Here is a 14541-nt window from a genome sequence, read left to right as displayed (position 1 = left end):
GGAGGTTTCTTGCGTCTGTCTTTGCACAGTTTGAAGTTTGAACCCGCCGTCGTGTTGCGGATGAATGTGTTTACTCCCGTAAATGTAAATACTCACAGCGTGTGGCCGCAGACGTTCACCATCAGCTTCAGCGACGGATTCCTGTATTTGGTCGTCTTGCATCTCGGACAGCCTTGGTCGTCCATTTCTGTCTCTGCGACAGAAAATAATACACTTCAGGGGGGGGAGGAAAAAAGAAGAATATGTCAACAACTAGAAGCTCTTCTGTCACTTTCAAAAGCGGCGAACCGCTGCGTCACACAGAGTGTGGTCCGACGGGAAACGCTGCTAATAAGAGTAGTTCCTATTTAATGACAGCCTCGAGCAGCGGTGCACGCTGTGGTGCAGGCGCACACAGGGGTCCCCGAGGAGCCCCAGCGGGTCTGAGGGAAAGAAACGGAGTAGTTTAATTTCCCACAAAGGTTGTATTTAGAAAGAGTGTATAAAATAGCTGTTTTTGATTATGGGTTTCACTGTACTCACATTTATTTCATGATCTAAAGTAAGCCTGAAATGAAACATAATTAAGTCAAAAATCAACCCAGATGTTGTTCCCCAGAGCTTCTGACATCATATAGTTTCTGGCTAAATGTGTAACTGTTTGGGGAAAGTAATTTACCTGGGAATATATTAGTCTATGTGATTTATTAACCTATGCTGTAAATATAATAGACACACACGTTCTATTATAATATTATAGTGATAACATGAAGACATATTCAAGGGATTTTGTTGAATAATTTAGTCTCAAATCAATATTTTTTTAGCTCACTACCAGGAACTACTATTTTATCCCAATTAAGCCCAGGCCCACATGTTATATTGATTTATTGACACAAGGCAGCAATTGTCACTACAACTATATACTCCAATGCCCCAGTAGATTCAAATAATTTGCAAAAATGTTATAATTTCAGGTGAAGAAATCGGCTAGTTAAAGTGAATATGATGTTGGACCACAAGGTCAGTAGCATTTGATGTCTGTTTTACAAATATTGTACACTATTAATGCCACCATCTTAAAAAGGGTGAGAATAAAGCTCATGTGCATCTTTGAGGAGATGGTCTAAATTAGCAGAAAATTGGAGCTACTGGTTTCTCTACTGGATATTCTGGTGTGTAGGTTTTGATCTGACTTTGCTTGTTGTGACTTGATCGAGTGTGGCTTGTGGCAGATACAATCTCATAACAAACTCAGATTTGTGCTAAAACGTCAACATTTTTTCATCTGTAAAATTATTGCTTTTTAGAGGATGCACCTAACAGATGGGATGTGAGAGTGTCATAACAATAAATCTTAAATTTGTGGAAATAAAAGTGAAGATTGTGGCATTCACTGAATATGCTAAATTTGGTCAAAATTTTTACTTCAAGTTTTGTTAGTCAGTTCAAAATGGTCAAAATCAATTCACATAAAATACGTAAAAATAAACCTAGGACTCTTCACCATTGGATTTCCACACCTCGATATGAGAATACAAGTGCTTTTATGTATGTATACGGTCAAAGAAACTCCTCACAAAACAGACAACAAGGATATCCCGTTCCCACGATCCCAAAAGCACTCACCTTGCACAGGTGAATACGGGAATATGGTGGAAGTTAGATGAGTGACAGCTGGAAACCAAACATTCATGCCTGAATCCCGCTTGCTCCTCCCTAATGGGGCCCTCGGCGGCCAATAGCGTGGCTCTCTTGCAGATAGACCCCAGTGTGTCTCCCTCCAGCTCCAGTCCCCGCAGAGTAAAAGTCACGTTGGAAGGAAAAGGGGAGAGAGATATCTACTTACAGCTGCTGTCAGATATCCGATCGCATTCGCATGGCGAGGAGGTAACCTGATCGAGCTGGGAGGAGTGACTTTACCAGGGAAGGCTTGAACAAAAAAAATGTCTTCTTCTTCTGCCGGAGAAGTCACAACAGCAAATGACATCAAGAGGGAAAATGTGAAGGAGGTGGATACGCGGGAGTGCATCAAGCTTGTGGCGCTGGACGCGGCGGAGTTGTCCATGGAGCGCACGACTCCCAACACTGACGCGGTGCGCACGGAGCTGTTGGTGAGCGCCGCTTCCTCTCTGGCTTTCTCACCGGAGCAAGTGGCGTGTGTCTGCGAGGCATTGCAGCAGGGAGGCAATGTGGACCGGCTGGCCAGGTTCTTGTGGTCCCTGCCACAGAGTGACCTGCTACGCGGTAACGAAAGCATCCTAAAAGCCCAAGCCCTCGTTGCTTTCCACCAGGCTCGGTATCAGGAGCTGTACAGTATTTTGGAGAACCACAGTTTCACTCCGTCCAACCACACCTTTCTACAAGATCTATGGTACAAAGCCCGGTACACCGAGGCGGAGAAGGCGCGGGGGAGACCCTTGGGCGCCGTGGACAAGTACCGGATCCGGAGAAAGTACCCTCTCCCCAGGACTATCTGGGACGGCGAGGAGACTGTTTATTGTTTCAAGGAGAGATCGCGAAACGCGCTGAAGGATCTGTATAATCAGAATAGGTACCCCTCTCCAGCCGAGAAAAGAAATCTCGCCAAGATAACAGGACTTTCCTTAACCCAGGTCAGCAACTGGTTCAAAAACAGGAGACAGAGAGACAGAAACCCGTCGGAAGCACAATCAAAAAGGTGAGACAGCAAAAGGAACACACGACTCACTTTTTCAACCACGGATCTCTTAATGATCAAATTATTTAAAAAAAAAAAATCTCCAAGTGTTCTGTGCGTAAAAGGCGCATTAAAATGAACTAACTTTAACAAAGTATTTAAAAGTTGTATTTATGATGGAAGGACGCCTATATAGTTCACAACCTTTCACACTCAATTCAGTGACTGGCAATACTCAGTGTATTTCATTATCTCCCGTCGGGCTCACTTTGAGACTTGGCAATGTACGTCATTATCTTGTTATTAAGAAACAAAAAAGTATTGGTAAAAAGATTTGTAGCACGCTTTTAATGTTTTGAAATATGAAGCTGTTGCCATTCAGATCCGGTTTCAAGTGTGTTGGTGCTAAGGGGCATGGAAACCATAAGCAACAAAATAACAGTGAGTTACACACTCCAGTGATCTGACTGTCACGCGCGATAAGGGGGTAACTTTGATGAAACAATTCAAAAGCTGACTTGAAAGGTAACTTTAATTCCTTCTTATCTATTTGTAGTGTGTGTTCGTGCACACTAGTGCGTGCGTGTGTGTCTCCAGCCCGGAACATAAATCATTTTCATGATCAGTTTATTTTTTTTTTTTTATTTATTTTTTTTTTTATCTCTGGAACCAAAAAAGATCTCGGAGCTTCCATCAGCTCCTGCGTTTCATTTTCTAATCCTTCTTTCATGTTCCCCTCTGTGTGAACAAAGATGACGCGCACCTGGTGGAGGTGACCCCTCTGTCTCTTTCTCTCTTTCTCTAACACACATACACACGCACGAATATGCTCACACAGGCGCCCGCGCGCACACACACATTATAGTCTTTAAAACGCCACTAAAATATTTTTTAAACGATTTTTTTTTTCAAATATAAGCTGTAGATTTCTAGACCTCTTGTATACGCGTCTTCTTATCTTTTCCTGGAAGTGGGGGGTGTAGATGTTTGTGTGTGTTGGGGGAGTCGAGGGTCAAAAGGCTGCAGCTGTTTTAATCAATCTTTAAAAAGGAGGCTATTAAACAAAACAAAAAAGCTGCAACATACATGTTGTTTTTAAAATTGTTCCCTCTTGAAAACGGTTAAATAATGCTTTTTATTTAACATCTTAACTTTAGGGGGGAAAACAAACAATTACTCCGAGCCATTTGTTCTGTCGCACCACCAGTGCTGGCATTTTGTCACACCAGAATTTATTGCGCCAAATGGTTGCAAGGTTGTTGACGTTGATTGGTCGTTGTCAGTGTAGCTCTCCATGAGGTAAGAGGGCAATACATTCACAAACAACAGCCTGCTCAGCCTCAAAACTGAGCAATAACACAGCAGCAAATGTGACTGTGTCTCCTTTGGGTTATATAGGCAAGCTGTGGGTGGAAACTAAATTAATGCCATTATAAGAGTTGCTACTCTCTAACTGTAATGGTGTTTATGGAGTGTACACAAATGGGAGAAGAGCACTTAATATCTTCAACATGCACATTTGAAATCACATTCCATTTGGGCTTAAAGTCTCTTTGTAACAGTTCACTACAATTACTCCCTTTTGTTCATTGTTATGTGACACACTATTTGTAATTTTTCTGTTTTTTTCTACAGTGAATCTGATGGCAACCACAGCACAGAGGATGAGTCTAGTAAAGGCCAGGAGGAGTTGTCTCCTCGTCCTCTCTCTAATTCTTCCGATGGGGTGATAACCCATGGGACCCTTCCCATTCAATCAGGACCACTGGACAGTGGGGTGGTCATCCAACAGATCGGGGACATTAAGATGCCCCCTGGATCCAGCAGTAGTGGCCTCTACAACGGAAGTCTAGTGAGCCATAACATGTCCTCCACCGTGTTTCACAATGGTGGCTCGTCTTACCTGCACTCACCTGGTAACATCCTCTTCAACGGGCTAAATTTGGGCATCCAGCCTTTGGCGTTCAACCCTCTGAGGCCATCCGGAGGTGTGCTACTGGGGAACTCTGGAGTGGACATGCAGATGCAGACAGGACAGGAGAAAGGACTGGGCAGTGCTGAGGAGTCCACCCTGCAGTACGCCTCCTACTCTGGCTGTGTGAACGGGGCTGAGGTGAAGCTGGAGGGGGTTCACACCATGGCGGCCCAGAATGGAGGCTCCTCTGTGCTGACGTTCAGCTCGCCTTCAGGAGCTCTCCAGCTGGGTGGCTACAGTCTCGTCCAGGTACCAAGTGGAGTTTCTGACAGCGATGGCAGCTCATTACTCAGCAACGACGTAGGTCTTCCTCCCCTGCAGCTCTCTTCTGCCTCTTCATCCTCAACAATTACACAACAAGGTGGGAACATTATTACATTTTAAAAGTTTACTTATTTGCCTTTAATATATCTGTTATGATGTTTAGTTAAATAATATATAGTAACACACTAAGTTAAAATGGACAAAATGATACACTAAACTATATTTTTTAACAAATATATTTGTGCTCATAATAAGAATGGGAGATGTTGTTATAATTAAGTAGATAAAGGATAAATAGTAAAGGAGAGAAGACATTTCACTGTTCACTTTACTCATTGGATCAGTTAAATTTGCTGTGATGAAATTCTGTAACATTATTGGAGCCTTTAGACCCTAAAAATACAAAAATCACATCCGTCACTAAATTTAATGCACTGTACATTTATATCACACAGTAGATGTTACAGCTTATATCTCCTCGCTTGACAACAGGTCAGTGTTGACCTTCGCCCTCCTTAAATGTTCCAGTGCAATGCTGCATGTCCCTGGTGGTTTGTCAACAGGTCTCTACTGCGCCCACCCAATATATCTGAGCTGCTTTATTGGCTTGTCTGTGTTTGGGCCACAGCCCAAGGGGCTGATTCTACTCATAACACAGAGCAGAAGAAATAGGGAAGGGACACACGCACACGCACGCGCATGCACACACACACACACACACACACACACACACACATATATATATATATATATATATATATATATATAGAAGTGGTGGTCCTTTTAAAACCCCAGAGATGAATAAAAACAAGCTCTGAAGTCGCCATCACTCATCATCATTACACTCTTGATCTCCAGAGCACGGAGGGGAAATGTGTTTTGGACAATCAGGGGCCATGAAACACACTAACAGGGAATAAGTCATTAGAGCACTTACTTTGACATAAAGCAGAGAATCTACACTGGGATGAATACTAAGAAAAAAACCCAGAAAATTGCAGCTTGCTGTTGAGTCCTAGCAGACTATTGTATTTGTTCTCTGGGGCATTTTGGGGCCGAGCTTAAAGAGCAAAAAGTGTGCGAGACACACAACAGCAATCCTGGGGCCAAGGCCTCCTGTAAATGAAACGCATAATACTGTGAGAAGTGAAAAGGGGATCGAACGGGAGGAATGGGATCTACTGTCGTCATATGGAAGGTGGACATGCTAAATGTTTTTCTCTGTTGTTTGGTCAACCACAGGTACCATGGCGCTGAATAATGTAGCAGTGAGCTCCTCCAGTGACGACTCATTCCAGCAGCAGGACAAGCTGACCATGACATCTCTGCATCACAGTACAGTCCTCTACAGCATGAGCAACGCCGGCCAGCCCTCCATCAAGAAGGAGCCTCTGGAGGGAGGTGTTTACTCCTCGTACCACCACGGGCTCCACTTGGACCCCAGCGGTCAGATCAGCTACACCACACCCAACTCAGAGGAGATCTCCTCCAGCCAAGGTCCCACCTCCACCACCGAGGTGACCGCTGTCAGCTCGTCCAGCCCCGAGCCAGAGGTCTACACCACCCTCACTGTCAGCACGCCCCTGATGGCTCAAACAGACCCGAGCAACCACCACCTCCAGCCCTCAGAGTACCTCGGGGGCCACGAGGTCCGAGGGGCCCCGTCCTCACACCTGATGGGCCCCGGCATGAACAGCAACTACATGAACCTTTCGGGGAACAAGGTGGACAGCTCGGGTTCAGCAGGCATGAATGAAATGGTGCGGGCGATGTGCGGGGAGATGGAGGCTGCGGAGGGGAAGGAGCTGGCCAAACTACAGACAGTGCAGATGGATGAGGACATGGATGACCTTTAACCTCAAACCTCTCCCCTCGCAGAAGCACTCATGTCCGCCCGAGCAGCGATATGATGAATCTTTTTACTTTTGTGTGTGCGTGTGTGTGCGTGTGTGTTTTTTAACCATTCATTTCCTTTTAAATGTTAAATTATTTGCGTTCATTTTGACTTCTACAATGCACTCTAGTCAGCGAGGAGCCCCGTGGGTCGGCTTTATCAGTTTATCATAAAAATTTAAAAAGTCTGTTTTAAAATCCCCGTTTGTACGACGAAACATTGTGACCATTATGTGCGAACAGAAGAAGTGGCTGGATGTGTTTGAGCCATGTTTAAATGTGCATTTTTATAGGCAACACCTGCTACTTCCCATTGAGTGGATTTGATCTGCAGAAGCAGGTGCTGGAATGCCTCGAGTCATGTGACCAGGATGTTCCTCCAAACTAAATGCGTCATCTGGGTCAAACCAAAAAGGTCATTCTGTGGGGGGGTGGGGGGGGAGAGAGAGAGAGAGCCTCTATGAAAATGGTCAGTGAAACAGCAACTGCTTGACTGAAGGACTGCGCACACGTCAATAAACACACAAAGCTGCTGATTTAGAAAAACAAAAAAGTGTCCTTCAGTAAGCACTATAAATTCTCTAAATGCCTCTCAAGTCACTGCAAAACCTTGCTTTTGTGCTTTATATCATACCAAATGAAATTTAGAGAGTTGAATAAGGGAAACGAGTTAAGACGAATGTGCCTTTCTGCTACTTAACACACACAATGGCATTGCTCTGTTTTGGCATTTGCACTACCATAACAACATTACAATGGGCATGTTTCAAACAGCCTCTCTGTTGGAGAGTTTGTCATGTGTGACACAACTCAACAAATGTGCACCATCTCAGCAACGACTCCTATTTCAAGTCTCGTCATCAGCCCGTGAGACCAAGATATGAATGATGATCAGAAGGTCACGCTGCCGGTTCACATGTTGTTTATCATGCTGCAGCTCACAATATGTACTAGATGTGATGATGCTGTACTATATCATGTTTCATTTTGATGTTCTGTCCAAATGTTGGCGACCATTAATGATATTTTTCGTTAAAGCCAGATGCAAACAACTACAGTGTGTATGAAAAGTATGAAGAACAAAGGGACAGAAGTTAGACGTGACTAAGAGGACAAAGAATATTTTACAGTCCCAGCTTTAAAACAAAGAGGGATTGTAACGATTACTCTTTGCATGGTATCATAATGTTTTGGACACTAGTGCCTTTTACTTTTGTTTTGTGAATAACACTAAAGGTTAGCTCAGCTGTACTGTAGCCCTCATGTTGGTGTGCAGGCAGCAACACAGCAGCTTCAGAGATTTACCACCGCCGCCATCGCTGGCACATTTGTTGGGTGTCAGTTGAGGGAAAGACATGCGAGCGCGGAGCCCATTTGTCAAGTGTGTCTACCGCTTCTCACAACAGGAGGCTACAAGTTCTTGCTTTCATACATGACCATAATAGAACATTTCAACCTCACAGCCAACTCAAACCACACGCATTTATCGGTGCATCACATGTCTTCAGGCTGGCGGAGCAGGAACACTTTTCTTTTGTCAGGATCCATGATGTGATCCTGTCGAGTGAACATTTCAGTGAAAGTTTCCTCAGTGCTTTAATGTCAGAAACCAAAAATGAGTTGTGGGCAAATAGTCAAATTAATGGTCCTTTTTTTTTTTTTTTTTTTTTTTTTAAATCTTAGTTTGAAATATATGTTTGTTATCTGAAATTATGTGAATGTATTTTTCTAAATCTCCATACTGCAATAAAAGTTTATATTTATAAAAACATAAAACTGATATTTTTGATCACAGATTTAACTTCAAGATGATAATATTATGGAATGATCTCTTTTTTCCAAGATTTTAGTGACACAACATGCCAGTAATGGATGTACGTTTATGACAGACAAAAAGCACATGTCCTCCCAACCTTTTAGAGTCCTATGTAGCCAAATTTTGAGGATGAGGGGAGACTGGCATGCTGTAATCCAGCAAGCCTGGTGCAGCTCTCTGGAAACCTGCAGTGATCGTTTGCACATGCCCGACAACCTGGAGTTCATTAGGCCTCCTTTTCTCATCTCAGCCCCTGTAATTCAAATAAACAGCAATGAGATTTCCAGAGGTAAAGCTCCTTTTGGGTGGGGGGTCTGCAGCTCTCTACAGCTCAGTCCAATCCAATGGTCTTTTCCCTGAGCTAAGGCCAAACTCCCTCCCACCCACCCACCCAACCTACTTCAACATGTGGAAGAATGAATCTGAGGTGCTGTCACTCACAGATACCGAGTCTCTATCCAGAAAAGAGCCTCAGCTTCTCTCGTGGCTTGAGGGGATTCTCTGAGTTCATAAATTTCCACCTAGTACTTGTTCACGCAGTGGGCACCTGGTCAAACCAGCAAGGCGAGATAAGATGCAGACAAAGTTTGACAAATGGATGAACAGCGGGGGATTTTATTTTATTCCCAGCGTGTCTGTGGTGGATTATAGGAGTCGTCCTCTCGGTGGATCCTGGCTACAGGAGTTATATATGATCTAACTGATGACCTAAATAAACAGAGGCTGTTTGTCTGTGCTCACTGTTGAGGCACAGAGAGGGAGGGAAGAAAAAATGGCAGAGACTAGCGGGAAAGGGAGGGAGAGGCAGGCAACCAGGATAAAGTTACCTGAGCACAGGTGACCTCGTCGCCATGGGCAGTGGATTAGCTGATTGTTGGGTATCAGGTAACTCCTCCTGTAATATTGAAGAGGGTGAAAACAGCTTTGTTGGAGCCCGGAACAATATCCCATTTGCAGTAGGAGCCCATGGTCTGTGGGTCTCACGGGGAGGGGGGCACAGAAAACTCCAAATTCCACCTTTGTGTATTGTGCCTACAAATTAGACAGAAAAGAAGCACAACTGATGCCATGGACAATGATGCTGTGTTGTAAATTTTGAAGAAGGATTTCTACAGCGTGATGTTCACAGATTTCAAAGCTTTATTGCTTCCTTGAAAACCTGGACATCCCCATATCTAAGTGGATCATTTTGTCCACAGTTTTAAACATGCAACGTAAAACATACTCGGGTGTGCAGTAAAAAGGAGGGAACTCCCCCAGAACTCTGGCCTTATTAAAAACACTGACCTCTGATCTTTCAGATGGTTTCAAAGCTGACATTTAATGCGGCGCAGCAGACTGCAAGCCATATGTAACATGACCTGGGGAGCACGGTACTCCACTGCTCCACATCCCACTAATGAGAGGGCAGGGGTCAGCGGGTACCAGCCTGCTCACACAGACCCACCACTACTGGCCCAGCTCGGTCCTGACAGAGACAAAGTCTGTGGGCTGCAACTTCGCTATGAGAAGGACGTGGTGGTGTTTATGTGAAGAAGTGAAATAAATGTCTGTCCTTTAACCTTTTTAGTTGTTGCTTGGCAGAGTTGAAGGTTTGTGCACATGTCTGCTCCCTCATCCAGGGTGGCAAGGGGATTGTGCCCTTGCAGCATGAGGTTTGTTCCAGACTACAAGGACAGAAAGCATAATGACAGTTTAAAGTGCGTGCGTGCGTGCGTGCGTGCGTGCGTGTGAGTCTGAGTGTGATGCACTCACACACACACACACACACACACACACACACACACACACACACACACACACACACACACACACACACACACACACACACACACACACACACACACACACACACACACACACACACACACACACACACACACACACACACACACACACAGAGAGAGAGAGAGAGACACACACACACACAGGACAGCAGCTGGGAGGCAGCACCACAGTGGTCAAAGATATTTCCCAAACAGAAAAACACCACTTTGTAACCGGAGCAGAGTAGATGAGGACTGAAATGACCAGTGAAGATCATGGACACACACACCTGCTGCACAACTGTGCGACTTCACAACATGAATAACAACTCATCCTCTCAGGAGTTACATTTGGACTTGTAATGACAGCATTGTCATGGCGCCCCCTCCCTGCCAGAAGGCACACATGGTAGCTGCGCATCCCGTCTGAATTCCTTTTGTTTGTTTATTGTCTGCCAGCCTTGGTTTGTTTATTTGCACAAGCCCTGCAGCCATTAAAAAAGAGAGTTTCTCCAACATAAATGCGCTCATTTATATGCCCCAGGCGTGTTTACCGAGCAGAGCACTGTAAAAGCCAGGGCCGTAATTGCGTATTTGTGGAGGTGGTCCTCTGAGGAAATGCGTAATGATTTTGATGGGGGGCTAACCCCAGTGCACTTGTACCAGGTCTAATTTTCCAACATGACAGGAAACTCTGTTAAGCTGATAATTGCAGCTCCAATTTCATTTAACTCACTCATGTCAACAGTTGTGTTTTGTTTTGAGAGAAGGAGCTGCCTTTTTTTTAACTGCTGTTCACTTCACGAATAAACCGCTTTAACGCTTAATTAAAGACACATTTAGGACATCTTGAATTAAACAGAAACTCCAAGACAATAACAAAGTGTTGATTATATTCATTAATTTGCTGCTAAACACGGAGTTTTTCAAAATTATGGTAAAAAATGTGACTTTTCTCTGAGGCCTATACGTGAGTGTTTTTAAAATCGACTAATAAATTAAGGCTGTTGTTGATTTTTACGTTTTGAATAATATATGCTTTAAAGAATTTTTTTTTTTTTTTTTTATGTAGTGAGAAATTTCCTTTGAATATATGTCACTAAAGTCTACCCTTAAAATAAAACTGAAAGCACACGCACACCCCTGGAGACTAAATGTGACATTTTTCACTTCATTTGAACAGTATCCGCTTTGTTCCACACCATACAGCTGAAATAGCACTTTGGATTTAGATAGAGTGAAAACCAGCTGTCCAGTGAACCATTGCTCGTTTCAATTTTTCTCCATATTCAAAAAAAAAAAAAAGAACAGAAAATCTCCAATAGGAAACAAAGTCTTTTTGATGATGACATTTTTATGAAGTGTTTTCTCCTGTTTTGAGTTGAACCATTTCTTTCTCTCATTCTCTCGTCCTGTACTGGAGTGTCACCGCTTCCTTTCATGTCTTTTTCCCAAATGTGCATACATGTAGTAAATATCGCTACTATGAATATAGGCTAATGAATAAATATTCAGGTCCAAATGCAGTCTTGAGGTGGAATAATTCAAAATGCGTAAAACGGCCTAATTTCTCGCTCAAACACATTAAACCATTTTATTGACAAATGTCAATAGGTTTGTTTTTAGGGTGAAACCATTCTCACTCCTTGATTTTTACAAAAAGGCAATTACTGAAAGTTTGCGCATTTTTAGACGCCCTGAGCAGGAGACAGTTTTGGGAGAAAAAGAAACCCTGCACCCTGGAAGTTCCTTTTTGAGAGGAGTAACGAGTAATAGCTCGCCTAAGTATTGCATTACTTGTCGGGGTCTGAGGAGCCCAGCACTGGCCGTGGCAGAGGCGGAGAGTCCACATCTTGAAATAATCTCGCCCCCCGGGCTGCTCGGGTTAAAGGAGGAGGCGCGGCGCAATGTGGTAGAGATATTAGAGAAACCCGAGAGCCGCTCATCAGACAGCTCATTTACTGAAGCACTGAGGTTTTACACAGCCCGAGAGCAGCTCGAGACCTCAGCCTGTGCGTCCACCTACTTCCAAATTTATATCAGGGGCTTCTCTTTCAGCCTTTTTCCTGCAATATACCACTATTATTTACCCCATGCTGCCTAAAAAAACATGAAAATGAAGTTTAATGGCTGTTGATCGTTACGCCATAATATCCTATAGTTACGTTCTCTTTTTTTTTTAAATTTTTTTTTTAATCCTGTTAAAGCAGTAGGCACTTATTCTAAAAAGTGAAAACAATCTGAATGGAAAAAATAAAAGGTGTTAAGGTGGCTTTCAACCAAGAATGTGATGTTTCCTGTTGCTAAACTTTAATTTCAGCACGACGAGAGATCTGCAGCCCATTCAGGAGGAAATTAGCTTTATTTGTTATATCTGAACGAAATTTGCAAAAACAAAAAGTGGACATATGATCAAGTTTTCCCTGCAGTATTTAATTTTTTATATTTAGTTTTTCATATTTAGTTTACACAACTTAAAATGGACCATAGCCAACAAATAATCGTATGGCCTGATTTGAGCGGTTTAACCGACAGTCTTGATTTAAAATGTATTTTTTTCAGTAGTTTGAACATTTGCTCACATTCCCTAACATTCAAATGTTTTGTTTCTCCAACCAATGTATCCATAAATTCGTACGGGATGAATTACAAATACAATTTATTCAAAAGTGAAGCTCTTGAGACCTGTATTGCTTTGTTTTTTCAGGTGTTCGCCAGCACAAAAACAAAGGCTCAAAGCATTTTATCCTTACAATAAAAATCATTTAGCAAAAAGGCCAACCTTTAAAACGTTTAGGATGAAATTGTTTTCGGTTAAATATTCCTTTCTAAGCAGAATCTTGTTCCATATAACACATTGACGGGGAGTTCAGTTTCAGACTCTTTTGCAGATAAAGAAATGTGATCTATATGGCTCAAACCAACCACTGCCCCACCAAGAACCAGTGTCGCAGAGAACTCATTTACTAATGGATTGGTTTAGTGTTTCACCCCACAGAAAACACTGGAGCCAGTGCGGTGCCCGTCTAAGCCTTGAAATATAAATGTAGCCTACATGCTGGAGCGAGCTCTTCAAAAACATGATGCAGAAATAAGCACGAAACAAATCGAGTCTCTTATTTGTCCTGGTAACAAGACACATTTTCAAATTCACCCGGATAACCAAAATTGAAGCTTTACGCCAAAAGCCTGAATATATCCAGGCTATGTCTAAATTCTGAAACTTCCTCATTTTGTCACTTTATACTTAAAGTGTTGGATTTGTGAGCAGCTGAATTTATGTGTTTGCCTATTATTCCTCTCAATCCTTAAGATGTTTGGCAAATTTTCTTGCAAGCTTGGACCATGTGGCATTTCATATCAGCCCCTCTCTCTCTCGCGAGCGCGCGCACACGCACACGCACACACACACACACACACACACACACACACACACACACACACACACACACACACACACACACACACACACACTTAAGTGGCTGGTTTCCTACCGGTGGTCTATGGCCCATAACACGTTTGGCAGGTAGTAGGTTCCTCATATAAAAATGTGCGTAATGGCACGTAATGGACCCAGCTATCATCGGAACTTATTAAATTATATCACCTCGTAAAATAAACGGCTTCCGTAATTAATAGACCATCAAAGGTTAAAATACAACAAAACGCGTAATATGCATGTAATTATAAGGTGCTCGTCCTCCACAATATGGAGTGATGATTAAAAAAAAAAACACTCTCCAATTGGTAAAACAACACAAAATAAAAACAACACAAAATATGATTTTAAATTTGTATGAACTACTTTTTATGAAAACAGTCCATGTAAGCTGTTGTTCATTACTGATTAATATGCTGTTTGATTTAAAGGTCTTTCACTACTTACTAAACTTAAATAAACTTTCTCTTCACAAAAGCGTTGTGTTTTTGTGGGTTTACTAGTGTGTGGAGAAGCATTGTGTGGGTTGTCCCACGTGGAAAGTCTAGTCTCCATTTAAAGAAGATGTATATTCAGAATACGTTAATACGGCTTTTTAAGAGGTCTGTAATAATTGATTAGTGTTTAGGTGCTGCTCTGCTCCCTCAGCTGAAGCGGGAGAGGGACTGTGGGGGCGGGAGGTGGGAGCGCTCCTATTTCAGCCCCTGACGCACTGCCTCTGGGGAGGAAACGGAGCTGCAAACTCAGTCC

General features: G+C 43.0%; 2 protein-coding genes across 2 annotated transcripts in view; one reads left to right on the top strand and one right to left on the bottom strand.

Moving 5' to 3' along the window:
- Nucleotides 1–1624, bottom strand: part of mnat1 (MNAT1 component of CDK activating kinase) — a 30953-nt gene extending 29329 nt beyond the window's left edge. Inside the window, exons 1-2 of the mRNA XM_069714954.1 lie at nucleotides 1609–1624; nucleotides 97–193 (exon numbers count right to left, since the gene is read on the bottom strand). Of these exons, the coding sequence (XP_069571055.1) occupies nucleotides 97–185 (89 nt within the window). The 5' untranslated portion in view covers nucleotides 186–193; nucleotides 1609–1624. The remainder of the gene's footprint in view (nucleotides 1–96; nucleotides 194–1608) is intronic.
- A 164-nt stretch (nucleotides 1625–1788) lies between these two features.
- On the top strand, nucleotides 1789–8555 carry six4a (SIX homeobox 4a). Its single transcript, XM_069714952.1, has 3 exons — nucleotides 1789–2659; nucleotides 4274–4974; nucleotides 6120–8555. The coding sequence occupies exons 1-3, from the start codon at nucleotides 1926–1928 to the stop codon at nucleotides 6731–6733; spliced, it is 2049 nt and encodes a 682-aa protein (XP_069571053.1). The 5' UTR covers nucleotides 1789–1925; the 3' UTR covers nucleotides 6734–8555.
- Nucleotides 8556–14541: the final 5986 nt, after the last annotated feature.

Source organism: Brachyistius frenatus, unplaced genomic scaffold (genome assembly GCF_029030835.1).
Source record: "Brachyistius frenatus isolate BFR_SWC_R1_liver_20210118 unplaced genomic scaffold, ASM2903083v1 Contig_136, whole genome shotgun sequence".
Taxonomy (NCBI): domain Eukaryota; kingdom Metazoa; phylum Chordata; class Actinopteri; family Embiotocidae; genus Brachyistius; species Brachyistius frenatus.
Note: the sequence above shows the minus strand (reverse complement) of the source record. Positions and strands in the feature narration are given on the sequence as shown.

What these genes read in the sequence shown, in the direction of transcription:
- six4a (XM_069714952.1), top strand. Translation starts at nt 1,926, where the DNA reads ATGTCTTCTTCTTCTGCCGGAGAAGTCACAACAGCAAATGACATCAAG. An exon ending in TCGGAAGCACAATCAAAAAG is followed by an intron (nt 2,660 to 4,273) that starts GTGAGACAGCAA and finishes TTTTTTCTACAG; the next exon opens with TGAATCTGATGGCAACCACA. An exon ending in CTCAACAATTACACAACAAG is followed by an intron (nt 4,975 to 6,119) that starts GTGGGAACATTA and finishes GGTCAACCACAG; the next exon opens with GTACCATGGCGCTGAATAAT.